Here is a 24,697-nt window from a genome sequence, read left to right as displayed (position 1 = left end):
ACTATTATTCATGCTATTGTTTTTTTTTTAAATATATTATTATATATATTATAGTATACGCTGGCGAGGCACCAGTAAGAGATGTTATGTGAGGATGAAGCAGTTCAGTTAGCCCATCGTGAAGAATTCCACGAGAAGTAACCACGATGGTTTCCAGGGAGAACCACGTGGAAACTAACGTGGAACAAAGTGTCAATTGTTCATTTAAAACTTATCGAAGTATAGAAAAGTCGAAATCCTGTGTCAGTTTTTGAAAATAATTTAATAATTTTCATATTTTTTTTATAGTGAACTAAAAAAATAGAATATATTCCTTTTTAAAAGGCCAGCAGCACACCTGCAATACCTTTGGTTTTGTCGGTGTATAAAGACGGCAGTAGTCATTTACCATCAGATGAGCCGCATGTATGTTTACGTTATAAAAAACCTAACTAGTTTTTTTTTTGATGGGTGAAAATGGTATGGTAACCCCGCCTGCGCTAACGGGATACGCTGGTGGAGCACCAGTAAAGGGTGATAGATGAGAATGAAAACTGGCCAGTTAGCCCATCATGGTGAATTCATCAGGAATTAACCATAATAGTTTCCAGGGGGAACCGCGAGGAGGTTGACCTGTTTGGGTATATTGCTAGCAATGGGATTCTCAGTCTCCATTACTAACAATCCCTTTCCCCCCACCTAACTAGTTTAAGATACAACAAAATTCTTTGATAGCAAAAAAGTGGTAGGTTTGCGTGTAACTTTTTCTATGATTAAAGTTTTAGTTCGCTCTTAGGACACTTTTTAAATAATGAATCAAAAATACAGAAATGTGTTAATATGTTTTTAAAAATTGAGAGTAAATTCCAATGTTGCCAACACACTTCGGAAAGATTCGGTATGAACAGGGCCACAGATACTATTATTTATCTATGATATGAACACTTTTAAAAGACGGTTAACTTACCTCGCATACGCACGCGACTTGCTCCTGTGTAAAACCGAAACTCGGTAGGGGGGCGTCTCTAGGGGGGGTGGCCTCCCGTTGCCCCCACTCGGGGCCCCCCAGCATGTCCAAATGCTCGTCTCCTGCCACTTTGACACCACTACTTCACAGATTATATCAACACAGCACTACACTATACAATTGTCAAACTGACGTTTAAACTTTTTAATTTCAAATTCGCGCCAAACAAGTTATAGTTTTGATTTTGGAATTATGTTTATTATCGGCCAGTAATTTATGAAAATGCACCGCTATATTTATTTTTAATGGTAGTCTTGAGAATAAATACTATCAAATTCTGTTTGTTCTCTCGCCGTGTTGTTTTCAAACCGTCGTCCCTGGTTGGATGCGGTGCAGCTAAATAAACTTGAAAAGGCGGCAGTCCCAAAAATGTTCAAACAAAGGCAATCACTTTTAAACGTCGATTACTTATTTGTTTTACGATTAAAAAGGCCCGAAGTTTGTTTTCGTATTCGAGTAAGTTGTTTTTATGGTGCAGTGCACTCAACTCTTAATATTTTTCGTTGTATTTTTTCTTTTTTTTTTTTTTAATCCAGTCCCTGTCTGGCTGTTTACACCACTTTTAACAATATGATTATTATAGTAATAAATGCTTGTACGAACACTGTTTTGTTATTTTATTTCTTTCCTGGTTTTCTCTTTTTTCTCATTTTAGTTGACACCACGGTAACCGCTATTTACCTGTAACAATAAAAAAATATTATTGTACCATTTTTACCTGACCTGCACATTTCAAAAAACTTCAAAAAAAGTTCTCAATATTGTTGTATTTTTTTATGTGTCTTACCATAACCCCACCGTTTATAAATTTGAAAAAATATTTTTTAATTTGAAAGAATTTGTCCTCTAGAAATTTTATGAAAATCAGTAGTAGATCAAAATAACACAATTAAAGTAGATTTTTTCATAGAACACAATCTTTAATTAAGTTCTAATCGAATGGACGAATATTTATCCAAAATAAAGCCGAATTTTTATGCATTAAATTTTTTTAATTTTATATAAGTACATGGGTAATAGAGAATACGTTCCATGATCAAACGTGACTATATTTCAGTTTTAAAACGTGGGCACAAATCAATTTCTCAGCCCAATCACGGCCAAAATCTCTAAGGGTTGCCATCATCAATTATACACATATTTTTATCACCAAATACCGTCACGTACTGAGTTTGAATCATTGTCGAGATCGTTTATGGAGACAACACAAGATTTACTATAAAAACATGTAAAACAACACAAAAGAAACCTTATGTTTGGATAGGAAGGTTTAAAAAATAAAAGTGTTATCTCTTTCCCGCTCTTTTTGGTAAATAGTGTTGGGCGTGAAAAGGACAGAAAGGGGTCGCGAGGGGCACGAAGTTAAATGTTTGGTGTTTTAAGTAATTTTTATCATCGACACGATCGCGAGGGAGGCCTCACTGATGTATGGAGCTGACAGCTTAATAGTGTTGTGCTCAGTGATTAAATATTTTTTTAGTTCGATATTTAAATTTAAATTTGTTGTGTAAAATTTTTACGATGTGATGATAGCATAAATCTTTTCTTTAGCCTAACATATGTAAATTTTGCGAGACATTCCATCTAGTCAAACAAACAATCACTTCGTCAAAAACAATTGGTTTGTTTTTGACGAAGCGATCTTGTGTGAGTAAATTTGTATTATAGACTACGTATAATAAATAAATATCCGTAAGCATGTTACAGAACGCCATCTAGTTCCAAACTAAACACAACTTGTACTTTGAAGATAATTAATAGACATAAGTAGTTACTTGTTTTATGAAATACATACATACAATACATAGACAACACCCACACATAAAATATAAATGTTTGTACTATACGAACAGCTGACCATTGGAAGATAATACGGTATAATATTCCGTTACACCCTCAACGTCGTCAATAGAATAACAGAATGCATGTCATGCATGTAATTAGATTTTCAACAACAACAACATGGTCTTCTCTTGCCCGCCGGATGATGTGTGGGCGGGCGTGGTAGGGGCCTCGGGGCGTACCCCATTACCCCGGCTTCTACTCCGGAGGCGACGACCTCCAGGTCACTGGGTTTGCAGCCGGCATATACTGTTGGTCTGTGTATGCCGGCGTGGTGTCTAGATTTTCAATAACCCAACTCTGAAATCTCTATACAATTTGGTTCAGCAATTTTTGCTTGATGCCAGAACAAGATAGTCAAAAGTTCTGAAAATTAATTTTACTCTTATTAAGAGCTGTCTAATATTTTTTTCTTAAATATCTTTGTAAATACAAACATCATCTAATTATATATTTATTTATTTAAATATTTTTTATACTTGTATAAGCACGAATATTATAGATAGATTTCTATGACAACCGAAAATACAACATGCTAAAAGCACACACTTACAAAAGCTAAAGGCATTTAAATGGTGCCAGTTTAAAATGAGCATCATTGACGGAAAATTGGGTTGCGTTTTTGTGAAAATATTACAGTGTTGGCGGACGCCCAAATGGGCTCATTCGTCAAATGCGTAGTAGACACAAAAAAAACTCACTAATGATTCATTCATGCCTTTAACCTAGTCTTGAGGCGGTTTGTCTCGTCTTTAATTGACATCACTAACTTTTTTTTTAATGATCATGATGGAATAGTTTTTTTTTTTTTTTTATTGATGAAAATGATATAGTAACTCCGCCCACACTATCGTTATACGCTGACGGGACACCAGTGAGAATGATAGGTGAGAATGAAAACAGATCAATTATCTCATCATGACGAATTCATCTAGAATTAAACACGCTCATTTCCAGTAGAAACTACGTGGAACTCGACCTCAAAGCACCAGTGAGAGATGATGTAAGTCATTATGATAGCAAGTCAGTTGGCCCATTGTGACGAATTCATCGCAAAACAAATACGATGGTAATGGTCCAGGGGGACTGCCTGGAGGTCGATAGTTTACTAGAAATGCGGCCGCTAGTCTCGCTTACTAACAAATCCCTCCTTCCTATAAATGTAAAACTAGCATATAACACTAAACTTAATCCTACATAATATAATTGTTACTCAAGACGATATTCATATTAAAATATAACCGTAAAACATTAACATCGTCCATATTGATAAACAAGTACATCACTATTACCCCACGTGGCGTCCCTGATCCTTATCGGTTGGCACCAGCTGTAAAACACAAGATTTATCGACAGATTACCCCACCGCGATACCGGTACAAATCACACCACTATTAACGCTCTGATAATTTAAAACAAATCCAAATGAATTGATTCGATCGTTTTGTCAAAATAACGTTTAGCTAAATTGTTTAAAACAAACAGTAATATAATATTTATTTTTTTAGAGTAATAAAAAAAATATATAACTCAGAATTGTCCATAATTTTCTTGCAGCCAAAGTATTGGACGAGGTAAAAAAAAACTTTATAATATTTAGTACCTGGTTCACGTCACTTCAAACAAAAAAATGTTAGTATAAAATCTATGCCACCAATAAACTGAATTGATATATAAAAATTATAGACTATATAATAGCTGTCTATTATGATGCCTACTTATATTGATATCTTGGATAGAGACATAGCATAAATAGTTGTATAACACTATGAATATTCATTAATTTTAATGTGTTAATATTTCTAAATGATTGCTTAAATTCATTTTCCAGTTTTGTCCATATTTCGATAGTGCCGATTCTTAAATAGTATAGTGGTAGTTCGTGGTCCCTATTTTTTTTTATTTTTTTTTTATTACATTGTCTTAAATTTTGTCCGTGGTCTCTGTTTTTTAGCTTTATTTCTAATTGTTTAAAGTATCAAGAATTATAAAAATATAAATTGCTACTATTGACGCAGTTATAGCATCTAATATTTAATCATAAATACATACTTTCTCAAATTAAGCTGTTGGCTATATTCTGGTAAACATAGGTCTCTTCCACAGACTGTCATAAGAAACGATCCTGAGCCACCTGTATCCACTGAGTCCCTGCAATACATTCAAGGTCTATCCAAGTAAATATCATACACTGCGTTTACCTATACAGGGTCTACATTCGAGAACCTTTTTTCGCATAAATTATCAGTTATTCAAACTAGTGAATCTATAATTTTAACAATATCGGAGTCAGTATCGTCATATCGTAAAGCCGTCATCTGTTTAATAGAAGAGTCTCGCTAATAATTTCTAACCGCTGGTAAAGGGGGGAAAGGAATTGTTAGTAATGGAGACTAAAAATCCTATTGCTAGCAATATACCTAACCAGGTCAACCTCCACGCGGTTCTCCCTGGAAACTATCATGGTTAATTCCTGATGAATTCATCATGATGGGCTAACTGGCCTGTTTTCATTCTCATCGATCACCCTTCACTGGTGCTCCGCCAGCGTATCCCGTTAGCGCAGGCGGGATTACCAATCCATTTTCATCCAACAAAAAAAAAACCGCTGGTAAAACCGGTCCTCTATACATCTTTCCCTACATAATATATAAATGATTACTCTCTGTTTATTTTATCAAAAACTATTAAAATATAAAATAATCAGTTGTTTTATAACAAGCGACGTGTAACGCCACGGGAGGTCCGTGTCATGGAATTCCTGATCATCTGATAAACGGTTTAATTGGTTAACCTATGCAATATTATAGGCGTATCACTTGAAATATGCTACGCTGTGAATTGTGGAGATAAGCGATTAAATCGCATCCGTAACGGACCGATTAGCAAAATTCTCGATAATACATAAGATAAATCCCATATAAATTTTATCGTAGTACCTATATATGTACATACAGTGAGACTTTGTACAAAAGTCGATTGCTTGGGCACCTCTGTCCAATTCATGTTTCTACCGTGAAGCAGCTGTGTTTGCATGGCTGTGTTTCGGTTTGAAGGGTAGGATATGGTGTGAATTTACAGGGTACAAAGGAATAACATCTGAGTCCTCAGGAATGGCAACGCATAGGGGGGTATCATTAGCGAAATAGTATACTCTGTTATGTGCATGGTACTGCTCATGTCTTTAGGCGACGGTTACCACTTTCCATCAGGTGGGCCGTCAGCTTGTTTGCCATTCTAAGTTGTATAAAAAAAAGTTATTTCAATTATGGAGGTACGATTATTTAATAAAAGATCGTATTATGTAATTATTATTAATATTTAATAATTATTATGGAAGAGATCGCTCTTAGCGATAAGCTCGCCCATTGTTTTCTCATTGTGATTATTTCTTGTAATTATTTATATCTATAACAAGTTTACTATTGTAATCTTTTGGAGGAAACAATAAAGAGTATCTATCTAGCTATCATTATACGTGAGATTTATTCTTTATTCGAAATAAAAAAAAAATATTAAAGGTAATACATGTAATAAACAAAAATATCGTATACTAGTGAATATAGTAGAATGTATAACTATAGTGAAGGTCTTTGAGGCTCAAAATTAATTGAATGCAGAATTTGCGGAATATATACATTTGTGTGGTAAAACATTTTTTTTTGATAGGTTAAAATGGTATGGAACCCCGCCTGCGCTAACGGGATACGCTAGCGGAGCACCAGTGAAGGGTGATAGATGAGAATGAAAACAGGCCAGTTAGCCCATCATGATGAATTCATCAGGAATTAAACATGATAGTTTCCAGGGGGAACCGCGAGGAGGTCGACCTGGTTGGGTATATTGCTAGCAATGGGATTCTCAGTCTCCATTACTAACAATCCTTTTCCCCCCGGATAAAACATTTACAAAATTTCATTAAAATCATTTGAGCGATATCGAAAATTAGCGTGAACGAACATCGTGACACGGAATTTTTAATATCAATAATCTCGGTTTACGAGAAATATTCAATAAAATGCAAAAAGATTGGTTACATACTTATTAACATAAGTAAAATCCAGATAGTAATTATCTGTCATACTGACGTCGATTATAAGTCCTAAAATGATTTAAAACTGACGTTTGACGTAATTTAACTCGTAGACGTCACCTTGCTAACTGGATAATGTTAAAAATGTGAAAGTGAGTTAGTTGATTTGTTACCTCTTGGTGGCTTAACGGCTTGGCCAATCGTTACGTAATTTGATATATACATACATATTTTTTTAGGATGAATAAGGGCATTGGTTACTATTCATTACGGTTGATCAATATATCCCGGTCATATAGACAAAGTCGCAGGTAAAAGCTGGTATAAATGGAAGAGTAAATTATTTATTTTAATTGAGAATCAATGGAACATACATGAAATCTTAATCCCAGAGATAAAAGGGTAAATTTTTATTTATTTATTTGTTTATTTATTAATTAAAATAATTATAATATATAGCAAAACCAAATCAATGTTATAAACCTAGTGTGGTAACATACAAAATTATAATAAAGGTATTTAACCCGACTCCAGATATTTCTGACTATTATAGGTACTTATATATACTTAATACTTATAATTATTTCCTTTAATGTTTTATTCTGTTGAAATGAAATGAAATGAAATGAAATGAAATGAATTTATTTTGCTAGAATGCAGGTAATTTTAGATGATAGAGGTTTATATTTCCCGTGTACATTCTGGCTCTATGTCGGCGTGCAAATGTGTTAATTTTATTAATTATACAATATCTACTTGTACAACAATTAGTCCGTTACCCTAAGGTTGTCTTGAAAAGATTGCTCTCAGTAATAAGACCGCCTTACTGTACTTATACAATTGTATCGTTACATTTATTAATTGTCTTGCTTATTTCCTATATTGTATAATGCAAATAAAGTATACTCAGTCATTCATTCTGAGCCGTTTCTAATATCTTTAGCATAAATACCTTATCAGGTCGACTTCCACGTGATCCAACCTGGAACCCATCGTCGTTAATTCCCAGTGAATTCGTCAACGAGCCAACTGACCTGATTTTATCCTCATGTATCTTCTCTCATTGTGGGGTGCCAGCGTAAACCAATAGCACATGCAGGATTAATAAATCATGTTCATTTAAAAAAAAAAATAGAATCTCATATGACTTTACATGGCATAGAACCAGCAATCATATGCATAGCTATAGCATTATACCCTATTGGCATAGAACTTTATAAAAAGGTACTAAAGTATAGATAAAATTATCACAGAAACACTCTATAAATGAAATTAGTAACAAATCGAATAATTCGATCGATTAATCGATTTATTACTCGTAGTACTATTGCATCAGCTGTCTTATATTCGGGTCAGTTATTAATTTGTTTACATTTTATTAAGTTCTTTTAAAACAGATTGCACTATTTCGTATTTAATACTACATCATAGTATTACTGAAAAAACGAGTTTTACTTCATCATTCTATCTCTATAAGAATTCCTCTTTTACCTAAAATAAACGTCCAAAATCCACAACGACGAACATTTTAATATGGCCGCCGTTTTTATGGTCATATTAATTTAAAACTATCAATTAACGGACACGGGGAACATTATCAAATGGACCTAACTATTTGTAGTGATTCGTGGCACCGAGATCTTATCAGTGGCCCGTAAAACGTTACTTTTACGGCCCATGCCCCGGGGGGCTAATTAATGACCATGTACGACCATATTACACCCAAAGTTACGGTCGTGGAACATAATAAACATGGTTACATTTCGAACACATGTTCTTTTAGTAATTTTATTGGGAATTGTAATTAATCGGTCGATAAAATTTCGCTTCGGCACAACACTAGCATTTTATTTGACATTTAATGTGGATTCTTGATGGCCAGTTAGTTTATTTGACTTTTTTTTCTTTATCTAAGTATCTTATCTTTTGACATGTCAATTTTATCCTATGTAAGCAGATTGACTACCAACATAACCATACTGAATTGCTACCAAAAAATCAACTCAAACCACCATTATCGTCATCTTGTCTATAAGCAACGGTTGCTACTTTCCATCAGGTAGGCCGTTAGTTTTTTTGTTATTCTAAGTTTCGTAAAAAAAATACTACCATACGATGTGATTGACGTCTTTTTAATATCATTCTGCTACTCATTCATCATAATCAACAATTAACAGCTGAAATGATCTAGTACGAGTCGTAAAAATAGTGTCTGATGAAAATATCTGAGATAATATAATGTTGATGACCGCGATGGTGTATTTAATATCTATACTAATATTGTAAAATGTTTCCTACATTCGATTTTTTTTTTATATTTGTATGTCATGGATAAACTCAAAAAGTACTCAATTGATTTAAAAAAATAGATTTTTCAAAATCTATTACTCTAGATTATCCACTAATAACAGAAGCTTAATATTATTTTCAAAAAAATTTTGATCCCTACGAAAATTATAATGATCTACAAAAAATTACGTTTTAATTAAAACTAATATAAAATACTAATTTATCTATCTACCTGTGCTAAGCTAGGAGGAGGGTAGAATGCATCATCATATCATCATCATATCAGTATTTAACTGTCCACTATTGAACACAAGCCTCACTCTTGGGGGGTTTTTCCAGTAGTTGCCACGCTTGTCAAGCGGGACGCTGCTACCCATCCTTCGCCTTCCGTTAGTCGAATCTTACGACACCCTCGAGAAAAGAAGGAGTAGCCTATTCTACGCCGGGACCACACAGCCATATAAAACAATGTACAGTTTTACTCTTTCAATGGCAGTATATGCATCTGGCCTCACATTAAAAGCTGCTAAGTCTGACGTGGGTCAAGATCTTATTTTGAGATTAATTCGTTCTGTTTTACTACATTTATTCACTTTATTACACTCACTTATGCTTTTAAATCCTGATTCCCTACGAAAGGTAGACAAAAAATATTTGGAAATGAAAGTTTTTATTAAAATATAATCCTTATTAATGTTATAAATGTGAAAGTGAGTTTTAATTGTTTATTACTTCTTGGCAGCTTAACGACTCGATCAAAAATTAGGCAATTTGGAATTACTCATTATTTCATAATAGAAACACAAGTGGGGTACCTATTGACGACTTTTGTACAAAGTTTCCAATAGGCAAATCTAAGATATATTCGAAACAGCGGAAGTTATGAAAATAATACCTGCGTATGCGCAAACGTCGGATATGTTTACTTTTCCATTTCAATAATATTTGTTGGACCAGAATAATTTTGCATACAATGCTAAAAGCAGTTACTAGGCATGGCGATCTGAGATCGATTAGCCGAAGAATCGTTAATTCGACTAAAGAAATAGATATTTAATCGACATAAAAATCGTAGATTCGATACAACGAATCGATATCATCGTAGAAAAATCGAGATACTATTTTTTTTTTGTATTGATGAGAACTATAAAATCATATCTAAACACATGTATAATAAATTTACAACAATTGATAAATTTCTAAATTAAATATAACATAATAAATGATGTAAAAGATAATTAAAAAGCGTAAAACATAAATTATTACGGTGCCCGTTTCGTTTTTCATGATTGAATTTAAATTAATATTAAAATTACAATCTTGAAAAAATTTTGAGTAATCGATCTTTTAGAGCCAGACTTTTTTATGAATTGATTTGTCAGATTACGATTCGAATTGATTCGAAAATCGATCTTTTTCGGAAAGAATTGCTAACCCTAGCAGTTACATTGTTATTCCCGGTGTGTTGGTAATTTGTAGTTACACAAATTCTAAAGCATGTAATTTCTAATATAATACAATGTGTAGTGAGTTTATTTGTGACGTCTTGGCGCCCTGACGGCGCAAGCCATTGTTATAAAATTTGCTGTTTACCTACGTACTATATTTTGAAGTAATACGCAGAAGACTCAGGACCGTTCTTTATAGCAGTAAATGTTTTTATACAATTTAGAATGGCAAACAAGCTGACGACCCACCTGATAGAAAGTGGTAACCGTCGCCTATAGACATGAGCAGTACCATGGACATAACAGAGTATACTGTTTCGCCCATGATACCCCCTAAGCGTTGCCATTCCTGACGACTCAGGTGTTATTCCTGTGTACCCTGTAAATTCACTGCAATATCCCACCCCTCAAACCGAAACACAGCCATGCAAACACAACTGTTTCACGGTAGAAACACGAATAGGACAGAGGTGGCCAAGCAAACGACTTTTGTACAAAGTCTCCCTCTGGTAGATGTCTGTGGGGAATGCATACATTCAGCACTAGACAGACAATGACTGATATGATAATGATAATAATATGGAGTAAAGAAAAACCTATCAACCTAAAAATCGATTGATTAATCGATTGTGTTCAGAAGAGTTGTTTGAAATGGTGCCCACAGCCACCACACTGCGCCGCTAGCCAGTGGCGTAACTATACCATTTGGGGCCTATGACAAATTCCTACACTGATAGGGCCTTACAGTAAAAATAAAATACAATAATCAGGTACAATGTAAAAAAAATCTGAGCTAGCGACCTCTTGAGCCGGGGCCCTTTTGGGTCGGGGGCCCGTGGCATTTTGCCAGCCTTGCCACTCTATTGTTACGCCACTGCCGCTAACCATCGAGGAAATTCATCCTCACACGCTTGGACCTAAATGGTCACCTACAGTCATCATCTTCCTACCCTTATCCCAACTATCATTTGGGGTCGGCGCCCTATCGCAATCTCTTTTATTCTTATCCATATTACGAAAAAAAGATTTGGCTTATAGTTTTACGACCGGCCGCCTGCCTGACGTCAACCCTCCTTGGGAAAGCATTTATTAGTGGTTTCCGCCAACTACGGTGAAGAAGAAAGGATTGAGGAAAAGGAAGGGAATGTTGGAAGTGCGTAAAGGAACATGGTAGATAAGAGGAATAAAGGACTTAAGTGGGAAAGGAAAGGGAAGGGGACACTGCAGTTGTGGAAAGAAGTGGGACACTGCAGTGCGGTTTCAAATTCCTCCCGCGATAACTCAGGCTGTGGGATGAGCTTCCTGCCGAGGTCTCCTATAGAGACTACAGTATGGGGTTCTTTAAATTCAAATCATCTTCAAATCAACTGAGAACGACCTTCTTTTTGAAACCGGTTGAAAAGAGAATATGCCAAATCGAGTTTTTTTTTTTTTTATATATTTTAACTCTAATGTTTAGTTTAGTAATTTATTTCTTTTTTTGTATAAAGGTTCTATATTTAAAAAAAAAATCTTGTAAACGTGAATTGACAATGACAGTTCCGTCGCATCAACCTTCTAATTTGACTTCCTTAAGTTATTTATTTTAATTATTCATTTATTTAACTCTTTATTGCATCAAAAACATACATTTACTTTGGTCAACGCATCTCCATAGCTATTCAGCGTGGAAATGCAGCAAGTCTCCTAGGTACCCTACCAGCTGGCAGTGATCTTAAGGAAATTTTATATATATATATATATTTATTTAATGGACAATTAGAAAATTCAAATGAAATAGAGTAACGTACAGTACAGATCAAAATATATATGCACAAAGCTACAAAAGGCGGTCTTATCGCTAGGACAATCTCTTACATTTTTGGTTAAAGAAGAACAGATAGAAGTACAGATGGATAATATCCGATATCTATATATCGAATTCTTCTGGATATTAATGTACACTCATTGCAATATCGCCTATATCAGTCGGATATCTATATTCATTACGAGCGGATTCTTGTTTTCTTTGTTATATATTGGATAAATGACATCTAATATATCTGTTATTGGGTCAATATATGTATTGTAATTATAATATATAGGTATACAATCTATATATTATATAAATTCAATAGCTATATATTTTATCAATATTATTAAATATAATAGCAATATATTTTACCCACCCTTAGAAATAGTTTGATGGCGTAAGAGTGAATTAATAATTGGTCAATAAACCGTGTTTATTATTCTTATTACATCAAAATTGACTTTATAAGTAAATAGTGAATTCAAAGTAGATACTCCACTCCTATTGTTTTATTTACAAAATAAACATAATATTATATATGTGTTGTCAGGTATATGGTAGACCTAATGGTAAGCGATTACCATTACATTTTGTCTTTAGCTGTACGATTTTTAGCCATTTTTTTGTTTTCTTTCAGCTTTTCAAAGGTTGACTGTAAAAGATCCCTTTATGTCCATTATCCATTATTATCCATTGTATATTAAATCTTTTAATGTATGTATATAAATTAAGTACAATAAAGATTTTACAGTACAATATATTAAGCTTTCTATTTGTTCCATCATTTCAATGTATCCGTCATCCGCCGTTGTATATAGGCCTCCCCCATAAGTCGCAATATGGGTGCAAGTAGTTCTCTTACCATAAAATCTTACAACTAACTTACAGTTAGACACCGACGGAAATGATTCAGATAAATAACCGAAACCCCAGTATTGTTTTTTTTTTAATCTCGTTCCGTTTATTTTTAATTTTATTTCTAATTTAGAATGTCAGTTATTTTTTTGTTTCAGTTTCGTTTCCTATAATCCCATCAACCTTTTTTTTAACTGACACACTTTTAACAACGTGTCCTTTGGAACAATCCGCCGTTGGGCATTATTCGAGAAAAAAAAAACAAGGAAGCCAGTCTGTGGCATACTCACACTCATGTGCACCGCTAAATTAAGACCAGTCCCACCAACTGACTTTAACAATTCTAAAAATAATACCCAAGCAGTGACGAAACACAACCTAATTTGTTTTATATCACCAAAATTGCCACCATAGACAAAAAAAGTAAGTATATCGCACTTTTTAAACAAAAAAAACACTGGCCGCTTATTGCCGTAACTTCGCAATGTGATATTTTTTTCAAATCCCGTCAAATTCCAAATTTGAAACGCGTGCACGGTTCACGAAAGCGAAAATGGAACTGGTTTGACTCGAACATCCGTTCTATGTTGTGATTGGCCGAGACGAATTCAAGAGATGTTATCGACCAATCAGGTTGTAGTCGGTAATTCTATGGTAACGCCTCCCATTGGTTAGTGCGTTCGCACGCCATTTTTCAGCTTGTGAAACAATTGGAATTGTTATGTAGGCGGATTCCGAATCGCCGGTTAACGTTTTAGGGAAACTGTGTGATATTTTCGTTGCGTCCCGTAACACCCACGACGAGGGCAGACAAACAGCTGACTTTATTAAATCACGCGAAATAATAATAAACTGATGTAATGAATGCGAATAAAATAGGACATTATTATTGGTATTTTATTCCACAACTTTGCCGTCTGGTCCCGGCATAGAATGGTCCACTCCTTCCATTCTCAAGGGTATCGTAAGAGGCGACTAAGGGAAACTAATGGTCGAGGGATGGGCAGCAGCGTTCTTCTCAAAACATCACCAAGTCTAACTGCGCTTGCCAAACCGCCTGCTAAGCGTGGCAACAACAAGCTAAACCCCCCTTATGAGGGAAACCTATGTTCAGTTTAGTTTTTAAATCAAAATAACCGGTTTTACCACAATTAAAGTTGTTTTCTTTTTGGTACACAAATTCAATTATTGGAAATTTTATCCGTCGTTCTGCCTGTCTGTATGTTTCATCCAGCATAACTCAAAAACACCAAATTGAAATCGATCTTCACAGTTATATTTCAGGTCTAATTTAAAAATGGTGTATCTTTATACGCCATCTACAAGTGGCATATGTCATTAGTTTACATATTTATATTAAAAAAAAAAAACAGTTTATAAAAACTGAAAAGATTTAACCCTATTCCGTTGACACACATGTCATATACGCGACACACATGTGAACAATCCATAGACAAAATTAAAACAATAACAAACTGAAAAGACTTTAGTTGCCTGCTACATATTTGGCATTCTATATTCAAAACAGTCTGGCAGAGAAAACAACGTTACACATTTGTTTTTTTTTTAACATTCCCACCAAAGCATAGGTTAAATAAATAGATAGTTACTCTTTGTTGCTTCCTCTAAAAGATTACAGTAGTAAACTTATTATAAATACAAACAATTACAAGAAAATATTACACTGAGAAAACAATTGGCGACCTTATCGCTAAGAGCGATCTCTACCAGACGACCTTTGGATTGAGAAGAGTAATTAATTAAATTAAACTTATTTAGATATAGTTTGAAATTGTTTTAAAAATAAAAGTAGTTTAGAATGAGTCTTAACTCGTCTCTACGTACATATCTTCATAGCTCAATAGACAAAATTTGACGAAAACGTGAATGTTGCTGAATTGACAACTAACAAAATGGGCCTTACGTTGTCTAAATAAATAAATGTTATTATATTAAAAACATTTTTTTTATGCAACTTAGAATGGCAAACAAGCTGACGGTCCACCTGATATAAAGTGGTAACCGTCGCCTATAGACATGAGCAGTATCAAGGACATAACAGAGTATACTGTTTCGCCTATGATACCTCCCATGCGTTGCTATTCTTGAGGACTCAGGTGTTATTCCTCTGTACCTTGTAAATTCACTGCCATATCCCACCCTTCAAACCGAAACACAGCCATGCAAACACAACTGCGTCACGGTAGAAAAACGAATGGAACAGAGGTGGCCAAGCAAACGACTTTTGTACAAAGACTCCCTCTGGTAATCTTAATTTCTCTCCCTGTAATCCAGTTGTTATTACATTAAAGATTAAATATTTTTAAAAATACAATCACTGTCGCAACTACCAAGTGGCAAATTGACAAACAATGTAATAAATTGAGAATTAAACGCACTGTAAGTAGGTCGCAAACATAGTTATTCTTTCAACAAACGTTATTTTAAGAATGCGCGGTAAAATTTTAGTTTGTCGTGTAGATTTTTTATATTTTTTTGTTTGTTTTGGAATTGAAACATGTCCTTTCTTTATTTTGCAATCTATATTAACTCAATAACAATAGAGAATAGTAGAGACAAGATGCTGAGTCACCTTATATGACTTGACGATTCTTTAAAGAGCCTAGTAGAAGGAAAGATAGAGGACAAAAGAGGAAGGGGAAGACTGAGGAATAACTACATGGGACAGAAAGGAAACACTAGGTGTCGTGTCGTATAGGGAGATCAAAGATATGGCCTGGGATAGAGCTGGCTGGAGGAAGATGAATGAATTAGTTGCACCGACAAAAGTAACGTATTAAATAAAAAGAGAGAGTATGTGTCTCATTTTATCGTTAACTGCTGAACATAGACCGCCTCTAATGGGGGGTTTTCCAGTAGTTGCCACGCTTAGCAAGTGGGTTAGTACACTTACAGTTTGGTGATTTTTTAAGAGAGACGCTGCTGTCCATCTCTCCATGATTAAATTCTCTTAGTCACCTCTTACGACACCCAGCAGAAAGGAAGGATTGGCTCATTCTATACCAGGACAACATGGACTACACGGAGTATAATTAATACTAACAATAATTATTACATTATTTCAATAATTACTACCAACCAACTAGCAACTCCATTTCCCGCCAATGTTATACAAGTTTTTTTTAATAGATGACTTTTTTTTTATACAACTTAGAATGGCAAACAAGCTGACGGCCCACCTGATGGAAAGTGGTAACCGTCGCCTATAGACATGAGCAGTACCGTGGACATAACAGTGTATACTGTTTCGCCCATGATACCCCCCATGCGTTGCCATTCCTGAGGACTCAGGTGTTATTCCTCTGTACTCAGTGAATGGAATGGCAACCCTGCGCCATTGGTATACGCTGGCGGGGCACTAGTTAGGGACGATAGGTGAGGATGAAAACAGGTCGATTAGCCTATCGTTACGACTTCCATAAGAATTACCCACGATGGTTTCCAGTGGGAAATACGTGGAGGTCGACCTGTCAAGGTGTATTACTAGCGACAGGATTGTTAAACCCCATCAGTAACTGTCACTTACCATCAGGTGAGCCGCATGCTCAGTTGTCCCCTGTGTTGTAAAAAAAAGTTTCTTTTTAATGTATGATAATGGAATGGTAACACTGTCTGCGCTATCGGTATACACTAACGGGGCACCAGTGAGGGATGATAGGTGAGGATAAAGCAGATCAATTGGTCTATCATAACTAATTCGACAATAAATCAGTCACAATATTTTCCAGAAACCACATGGAAGTCAACCTGATAGGTTTTATTGCTAGCAATGGGATTGTTAATTCCCATTCCTACCAATCCCTTCTTCCCCTTATTATACGAGTTTTTTTTTTGATGGGTGAAAATGGAATGGTAATCCCACCTGCGTTAACGGGATACGCTGTCGAGGCACCAGTGAAGGAATGAAGCAGGTCAGTTAGCCCATCGTGACGAATTTAACAAGAACTGTTCACGATGGTTTCCAGGGGGAACCACGTGGAGGTCAACCTAATAGGGCATATTGCTAGCAATGGGGCTGTCAAACTCCATTGTTAACAATCCCTTTCCCCCTTATTATACGAGTTAGGTAAGTGAATCATCGAGTCGCAACGAATTCAACACCAAAGACCCTACTCTGTCCACAGTTCACGACGTCAAACACGCCTGATTAAGACGTTGAATCTTTAATGAACGACTCAAATGGCCACATGTACAAATATTAAACGATGCATTGTTTAATAAGGAATTCGAACTAGTTATAGTCCAAGGGCTAGAATTTTTTATGCAACTTAGAATGGTAAACAAGCTAACGGCCCACCTGATGGAAAGTGGGTACCGTCGCCTATAGACATGAGCAGTACCATGGGCATAATAGAGTATACTGTTTCGCCCATGGTACCCCCCATTCTTTGCCATTCTTGAGGACTCGGGTGTTATTCCTCTGTACCCTGTAAATTAAACCCACAGCCACATCCCTTCCTTCAAACCGAAAGACAGCCATGCAAACACAACTGCTTCACGGTAGAGACATAAATCAGACAGAGGTGCCCAAGTAAACGACTTTTATACGGGGGGGATAAGGGATACCCAACCAGGTCAACCTCCCCGTGGTCCCCCCTGGAAACCATCGTGCTGAATTCAAGTGTATTCATCACGATGGGCTAACTGATCTGGCTTTTTTCATTCTCATCTATCATCCGTCACTGGTGCCCCGGCAGTGTATACCGTTAGCGCAGGCGGTGTCAACATTTCATTATCATCCATTAAAAAAAAGTAAGTATTTAGTAGAATGTTCATACCAGTATTCAGTTAATTGTATCAATGAACTGTAATATAGATGTTCCAAATCTCACCAAGTTCCCTATCATAAACCTATCATCAAACAATTACCGACAATACAAATCCATCCCTTCGACTACAATGAACATAAAATTTATCTAAAACGGAACCGACATACGGTTTGCTCATTTCATTCCTTTCTTCGCACTAAAAAAATATCTTTAAAAAAAAAAGCCGTGTGTTACCATTAACATGAACTGACAAAAGAAATTGAACCGTAATTCTACAGTACTAAAATCTATGGTTTCAATTTTTATAAGTTGGTAGTAATGAATAGCAGTCATTACACGCTTATTTGCCGCCCTTTGTCGTTCGAATTTTGAATAGTAAAGCGCGCTTTTGTTATGTGATGTTTAGTGGTATACAGACAGCGGACATCTTGTTTTTAATGTCAGATAATAGGGGGCTTATGATTTAGGGGTCTGTTCACAGTTAGTATATCTTACAAGAGAATTAAAAAACCCCTTTATTCACTAGAACGTTTCTTACTGAAAGGATAATCAAACAACTCCTCTACAATACAATATAAGTACATTATTATATTAAGCTAAAAATTTTCATTATTTAACTCACAGCTTTCCCAGCATTTATATTATAATTCATGCGATATTAATTTTGCCATGTCATACTTTGTACGTAGTCTACATCGCGCTGTAATTGAAAATACTATAATTACAAAAGTATCAAGAAGAAATATACTCATTAAACCTTGGTTAACTCCGGGTCTATTAAGATGCTTGCGTAATCGTGACAATATGAATAAAAAATTAAAACAGAATCCTGGTAATGAAATACTCAAAATTTCGTATAAACGTTACCGAAACTTCTGTAATAAGACTTTAAAAAGAGCAAAAATAGAGTATGAAAAATTAGAAATTAAGAAAGCCGGTAAAAACAGCAAACGGCTATGGAGTGCTATAAAAAAGGCTACAAGCTGTACAAGGACCATAAGTGACACTAGTGAATTGCTAAATAAAACTAACATTGAAGAGTCTCTTAATGGGGTTAATAACTATTTTGCTAATGTAGGAAAAAATCTTGCCTCAAAATTCACTTCTGTTTCACGGGCAAGTGCGATGTCTCTGCTAGTGAAAGCTCTGCCCTCTGTCCGTGAGTCTTTTGTATTTCTAGATACTGATTCTAATGAGATTGAGAGACTTATAATGGAATTAAAAAACTCTTCATCAGTGGGATGGGACCTAATACCAATCAGGCTTCTTAAGGAATTTAAAGACATCCTTATTCCGCCTCTTACGTACATGCTTCAAAAATGTATTAGGGATGGCATTTTTCCGGAGGTACTAAAGAAATCGGTAATCATTCCTATTCATAAATCGGGTAGGGGAGACTGTATTGAAAATTTTAGACCAATTTCTCTACTTCCTGCAATATCTAAATTGCTAGAAAAGATCATAAATGTTAGGTTAGTTAAATATCTGGAACAAAACAATCTGCTTTCTAAAAACCAATTTGGCTTTCGTGTAGGCAAATCAGCTGATGAAGCAGTTCATGAACTAACTGATTGGATAGTCAAAAATTTGGATGGCGGTAAAAAAACTCTAGGTATTTTTATTGACCTCGCAAAGGCTTTCGATACGGTCTCATTACAGATTTTACAACATAAACTGGAAATAATGGGAATTCGAGGTACAGAACTGAAACTTTTAAGTGACTATTTAAATAACCGTTACCAGTGTGTAAAAATAGATAAACACTTCAGTGAAGACCTTGCAATTACTCATGGTATCCCGCAGGGGAGTATTCTCGGCCCTACACTCTTTCTTATCTATATTAATGATCTCTGTGATCTCTGTCTTCATCGAGGTAAAATAGTTTCTTATGCGGATGATACAGCACTCTTGTTTTCAGCTAATTCTTGGAATGAAGTTTATCAATCTGCGCAAGAAGGCTTTAATGTAGTTTCTGAATGGCTTTTTAACAATCATTTAACATTGAATGCGGAAAAAACAACATATATTAATTTCTCCATTAGAAAATCAAAAAACAATATATCACAATTTAACCTAATTGCGCATTGCTGTAATAACACAAATAAATCAACTTGTAAATGCCCTTTACTAAAAAAGACGAATTCTTTAAAATATTTAGGAGTAATGCTAGATTCTAATCTGAATTTTAAATGTCATATAGAACTCTTAGTAACACGACTTAGAAAACTTATTTATGTGTTTAAAAAATTAAGATATATTGCAGATGTACTGATCATTAAGCGTGTATATGTGTCTTTAGTTGAATCAATATTATCATATTGTGTATCTAGCTGGGGCGGAGCTTCAAAATCTTCATTAATTAAGCTTGAAATTGCCCAAAGGGCAATTCTTAAGGTCAGTACCTTTCGCCCAATTTACTTCTCAACGCATCTTCTATATCGATCATGTTCAGTCTTAACTGTTCGACAAATTTTTATAAATAGTATTATAAAAAAGCAACACACACACACCCCATTCAATAATAGTAATGTCAAAAAAAGACGCAGTGATAAAATATGTACAATACCAGCATTTAAACATATCTTCACAAATAGATTCTTTTGTTACCTTGGTCCGCATTTATATAATAAACTTAATAGAATTCTTAATATATATCCTTTAAATAGAAAAGAGTGTAGGGACAGAGTGGTAGACTGGTTGAAAGAAAAGAACTACGATGAGACGGAAAATCTATTAAAAAATGAAATATAATAAAATACAACTACTACTAAATACTACTAATAGATACATAAATTAAAATAATATTGTACAATTAAATTCAAGATAAACCTTTAAATTATTTAAATAATATTACAGTAACATACAAATAATTTTACACACTCTCCCACACACATACATTCAAATTACACTCTACACACAGGGAGCACATTATTTCACAATTTTCATTATTGCCAATTGTTATAATTAGATATACTAACTTTATATAAAATCAATATTCTATATGTAGCACTAAAAATTTAGCTGAACTAGTATTATACTATGTAATGAGGGTTGAGCGCTGTTGTCTGAGACACAGGTTCTATAACCTAGTTCAGACACAGATGTTTAAACTGATCCAAATGTACAAATGAATTCGTATCTACTTTTACTGTAATTTCCAGTGCTGAATTTGTTAAAATCATGGTTATGCAATAAAGTTATTATTATTATTATTATTATTATAATAAATGTATAATATTTTATTTATTTTTTTAGATAAAAAAGAACTTTCCATATCAGTTTACAACTAACGGAATTATAAGGGTAACAAACATTAAATTATATATGTATGTATATTTTATATTTTGTTGGAAAGTTCTTTTTTGTCTGAAAAAATAAAATATTATACATTTATTATTTTACATTTATTGAATTAATATGAAATATTATACATTTGCAAATGTAAATACTAATCAAATAAGTTGTCAATAAATAAAAGTAGTAAATAAACGAGTGTTATATAAATATCGTTTTTTATATATTAATAATTTTTTTCAGCATAATAAAGTTTTATTATACGGAACACATCAACAATATTACGTGTTCTTCCTTAACGTTTTCACCTCATGTGCTGTACCCTCGTGCAGTCAAGTACACTTCAATAGATCGATACGATCACAAATAAGATAAAACCATTATTCCATTGTTATCCTCTATAGCATGAGAGCTCTCAGCTTTTGTCGCCAATACCATAGACATTTTCATAGACTACTGCGCTTTTATATTGTCAATTTTTAGAGCGCTTTTTTGACATTATAACTTTTTAAAACTTGAAATGTCATACAGGCTAACAGCTCACCTAACAGAAAGTAATTGTTTTATAGGATGAAAATGGATGCTACCATCACCTGCGCTCAACTCAGCGTGATGAATACGCTTGGAAATAAGCATAATGGTTTCCAAGGTCGACCTGACAGGGTATTTTGCTAGCAATGGGACTGATAGTAACAATCCCTTCCCTCTGCCTCTATCGGGATGTGTTGACAGGATGCCAGTGGGATTTAAAAGGAATTCAAGTCAGTAAGCCCATCGTGAAGAATTCACTAGAGGTTGAGGGTTTCCAGGGAGAACCGTGAACAGGTCGACCTGACCTTGTTATTATATTGCTAGAAATTGAGCCATTTTCTCAAGATTTTCGTGGCAAAACGTGAATACTTGTTACAAAATATAATGTGTATAAATCACTCGAGTCGATATCAATGATTGCATTCAATAAGAGGGTGTTTTTTGTTATGCTAGCCCATTAAAATTAAATACAGGGGGCGCTAACAATGTGCTGAGTAATGACATAACAGCCATAAAAGTTATGGGCCCAGTTGAGTTTAGGGTTCCGTATTGAATTGTGGTTAGAATATATTATAATAATACTAATTTAAACACTATTTAGTATTAAACATCCAGACATACAAAATGCCCAAACTTATTGATAGAACACCATTTTATTCAAAAGTGAATTTTATTTTGTTATTCATTATCATATCAACCCTTAACCATCCACTGCTGGATATAAGCCTCCCCTTGGGGGTTTTGCCAGTAGTTGCCACGCTTGGCAGGCGGATTGACAACCACAGATAGGCTTTTAGAGATGTTTTAAGAGAGACGCTTCTACCCATTCCTCGCGCTCTCTTAGTCGCCTATTACGACTCTCACAGGAAAGGAAGGGGGTGACCCATTCTATGCCGCTAGATATCGTATTTCTTTAGTTTATTTCAATTCAAATATATTTATAATTATACCGAACCCACAGTTAGTGTCTCAGAGCACCCTTGTCGCCTGTTAAGTAACTAGGAAATGATTTTCAAGTATTGTGCATTACAACGCCATTCGACTTGCATTGTCGAGTGTTTGTATGTTACATGAAGTGGGGCGTGAGAAATTGTATACGTTACCCGACTGCGGAAGAAAAGAGGGTAATGCTATTGAGACGAGTAGGTATCTAAATAAATGTACGTATTAAAATGACCGAAACGACTTTAAAAATTGTTTACCATTTTTTTTTATTATTCTTTCCCGCTAACTAATGTTTTATTTTTCTTTTTATTTAAGAGTTTCCTTTTGTCGGTGCAACTAATTCATGCTTCGAGATAAGATAATTTGACAATTAACTGACCGAAAGTTCAGCCGTTGTTAAGACTCGATGCTCTATCTATATAATTTAAATATTCACGTGTACAATGTATATCCTACGATGTCCATAATGTAGTTTGTATCTATAGTCGACAATTACTACTTACCATCGGCATGATTATCATTCTGTTTTTATTTATTTTTTATCAAAGAAAAAACAACCAGAGTGAGACTTCGTACAGAGGTCGTTTGCTTGGGCACCTCTGTCCCATTCGTGTTTCTACCGTGAAACAATTGTGTTTGCATGCCTATGGTTCGGTTTGAAGGGTGGGATATGGCAGTGAATTTACAGAGTACAGAGGAACAACACCTGAGTCCTCAGGAATGGCAACGCATGGTGGGTATCCTGGGCGAAACAGTATACTCTGTTATGTCCATGGTACTGCTCATGTCTATAGGCGACGGTTACCACTCTCCAGCAGATGAACTATTCGCTTGTTTGCCATTCTAAGTTGCTTAAAAATTAAAAGAAAAAATTCATAATAAAAAAAAACAGTAAAGACAAAAACCAATTATACGTTTTTACAAATAAAAAAGAAATTTTACTAATGCACATGACATCGTATTGCACGCGTCCGTGTAGCCTTACTTCAGGCTGCAGCTGAAAATCAGTGCTTTGCTTTCAAGCAAAACTATCACTGAGCTGCAGCCTTTTTGGGTCACTGCGACACACATGGTGAAAACATATTTTCATATTTTATCTTTTGTTTTATATTAAAAAAAAAAAGTGTAATCAATTTGATTGTACAAACTCATTTGTTAAGGGGGAAAGGAATTGTTAGTAATGGGGTCAAATAGCCCCATTACTAGCAATATACCCTGTCAGGTCGACCTACACGTGGTTCCCCCTGGAAACTATAGTGGCTAATTCTAGTTGAATTTGTCAGAATGGACTAACTGACCTACTTTCATCCTCATCAGTCATCTATCACTGGTGTCCCGCCAGTGTATACCGATAGCGCAGGCGAGGTTACCATACCATTATCACTCATTAAAAAAAACTCATTTGTTAATTTACGTGTGTCATAAAAAGAAGAAAAATAGAGGGCAAAAGAGGAAGAGGAAGACCGAGGAATAACTACGTAGGACAGATAAAAGAAACACTAGGTGTCATGTCGTATAGGGAGGTCAAGGTTATGGCCTGCGATAGAACTGGCTGGAGAAAGATGCATGAATTAGTTGCACCGATAAGAGGAAACTCTTAAATGAAAAGAGATAAATGACTCAAATAAAGTGTTCAAGATCAGGCATTACAGAAATTTTAATAAAAAATAAAAAAATTGCCATTTACAATATTAGAACCATAGACATAGACCGTTCATCCGTTCTATCTGTCTATCTATCTATTTAAGAGCTGCGCTCTTGTCGGTGGAGCTCTTGCCACTCACTACGATTTTCAGCGAGTCTCTTCACCTCTTGATACTACACGACACCAACTGCTTCCTTTATCTGCCTGATGTAACTATGTCTCGGTCT

The 24,697-nt window shown here is 34.9% G+C and overlaps 1 protein-coding gene across 1 annotated transcript in view; it reads right to left on the bottom strand.

Moving 5' to 3' along the window:
* Positions 1 to 13,824, bottom strand: part of LOC113514696 (homeobox protein six1a-like) — a 53,440-nt gene extending 39,616 nt beyond the window's left edge. The window contains exons 1-2 of the mRNA XM_052891941.1: positions 13,556 to 13,824; positions 947 to 1,687 (exon numbers count right to left, since the gene is read on the bottom strand). Coding sequence (XP_052747901.1) covers positions 947 to 1,051 — 105 coding nt within the window. The 5' untranslated portion in view covers positions 1,052 to 1,687; positions 13,556 to 13,824. The remainder of the gene's footprint in view (positions 1 to 946; positions 1,688 to 13,555) is intronic.
* Positions 13,825 to 24,697: the final 10,873 nt, after the last annotated feature.

This window comes from Galleria mellonella, unplaced genomic scaffold (genome assembly GCF_026898425.1).
Source record: "Galleria mellonella isolate WM207_F2 unplaced genomic scaffold, CSIRO_AGI_GalMel_v1 utg146, whole genome shotgun sequence".
Lineage (NCBI taxonomy): Eukaryota > Metazoa > Arthropoda > Insecta > Lepidoptera > Pyralidae > Galleria > Galleria mellonella.
The sequence above is the reverse complement of the archived record's forward strand: the minus strand, read 5'-3'. Positions and strand labels throughout refer to the sequence as shown.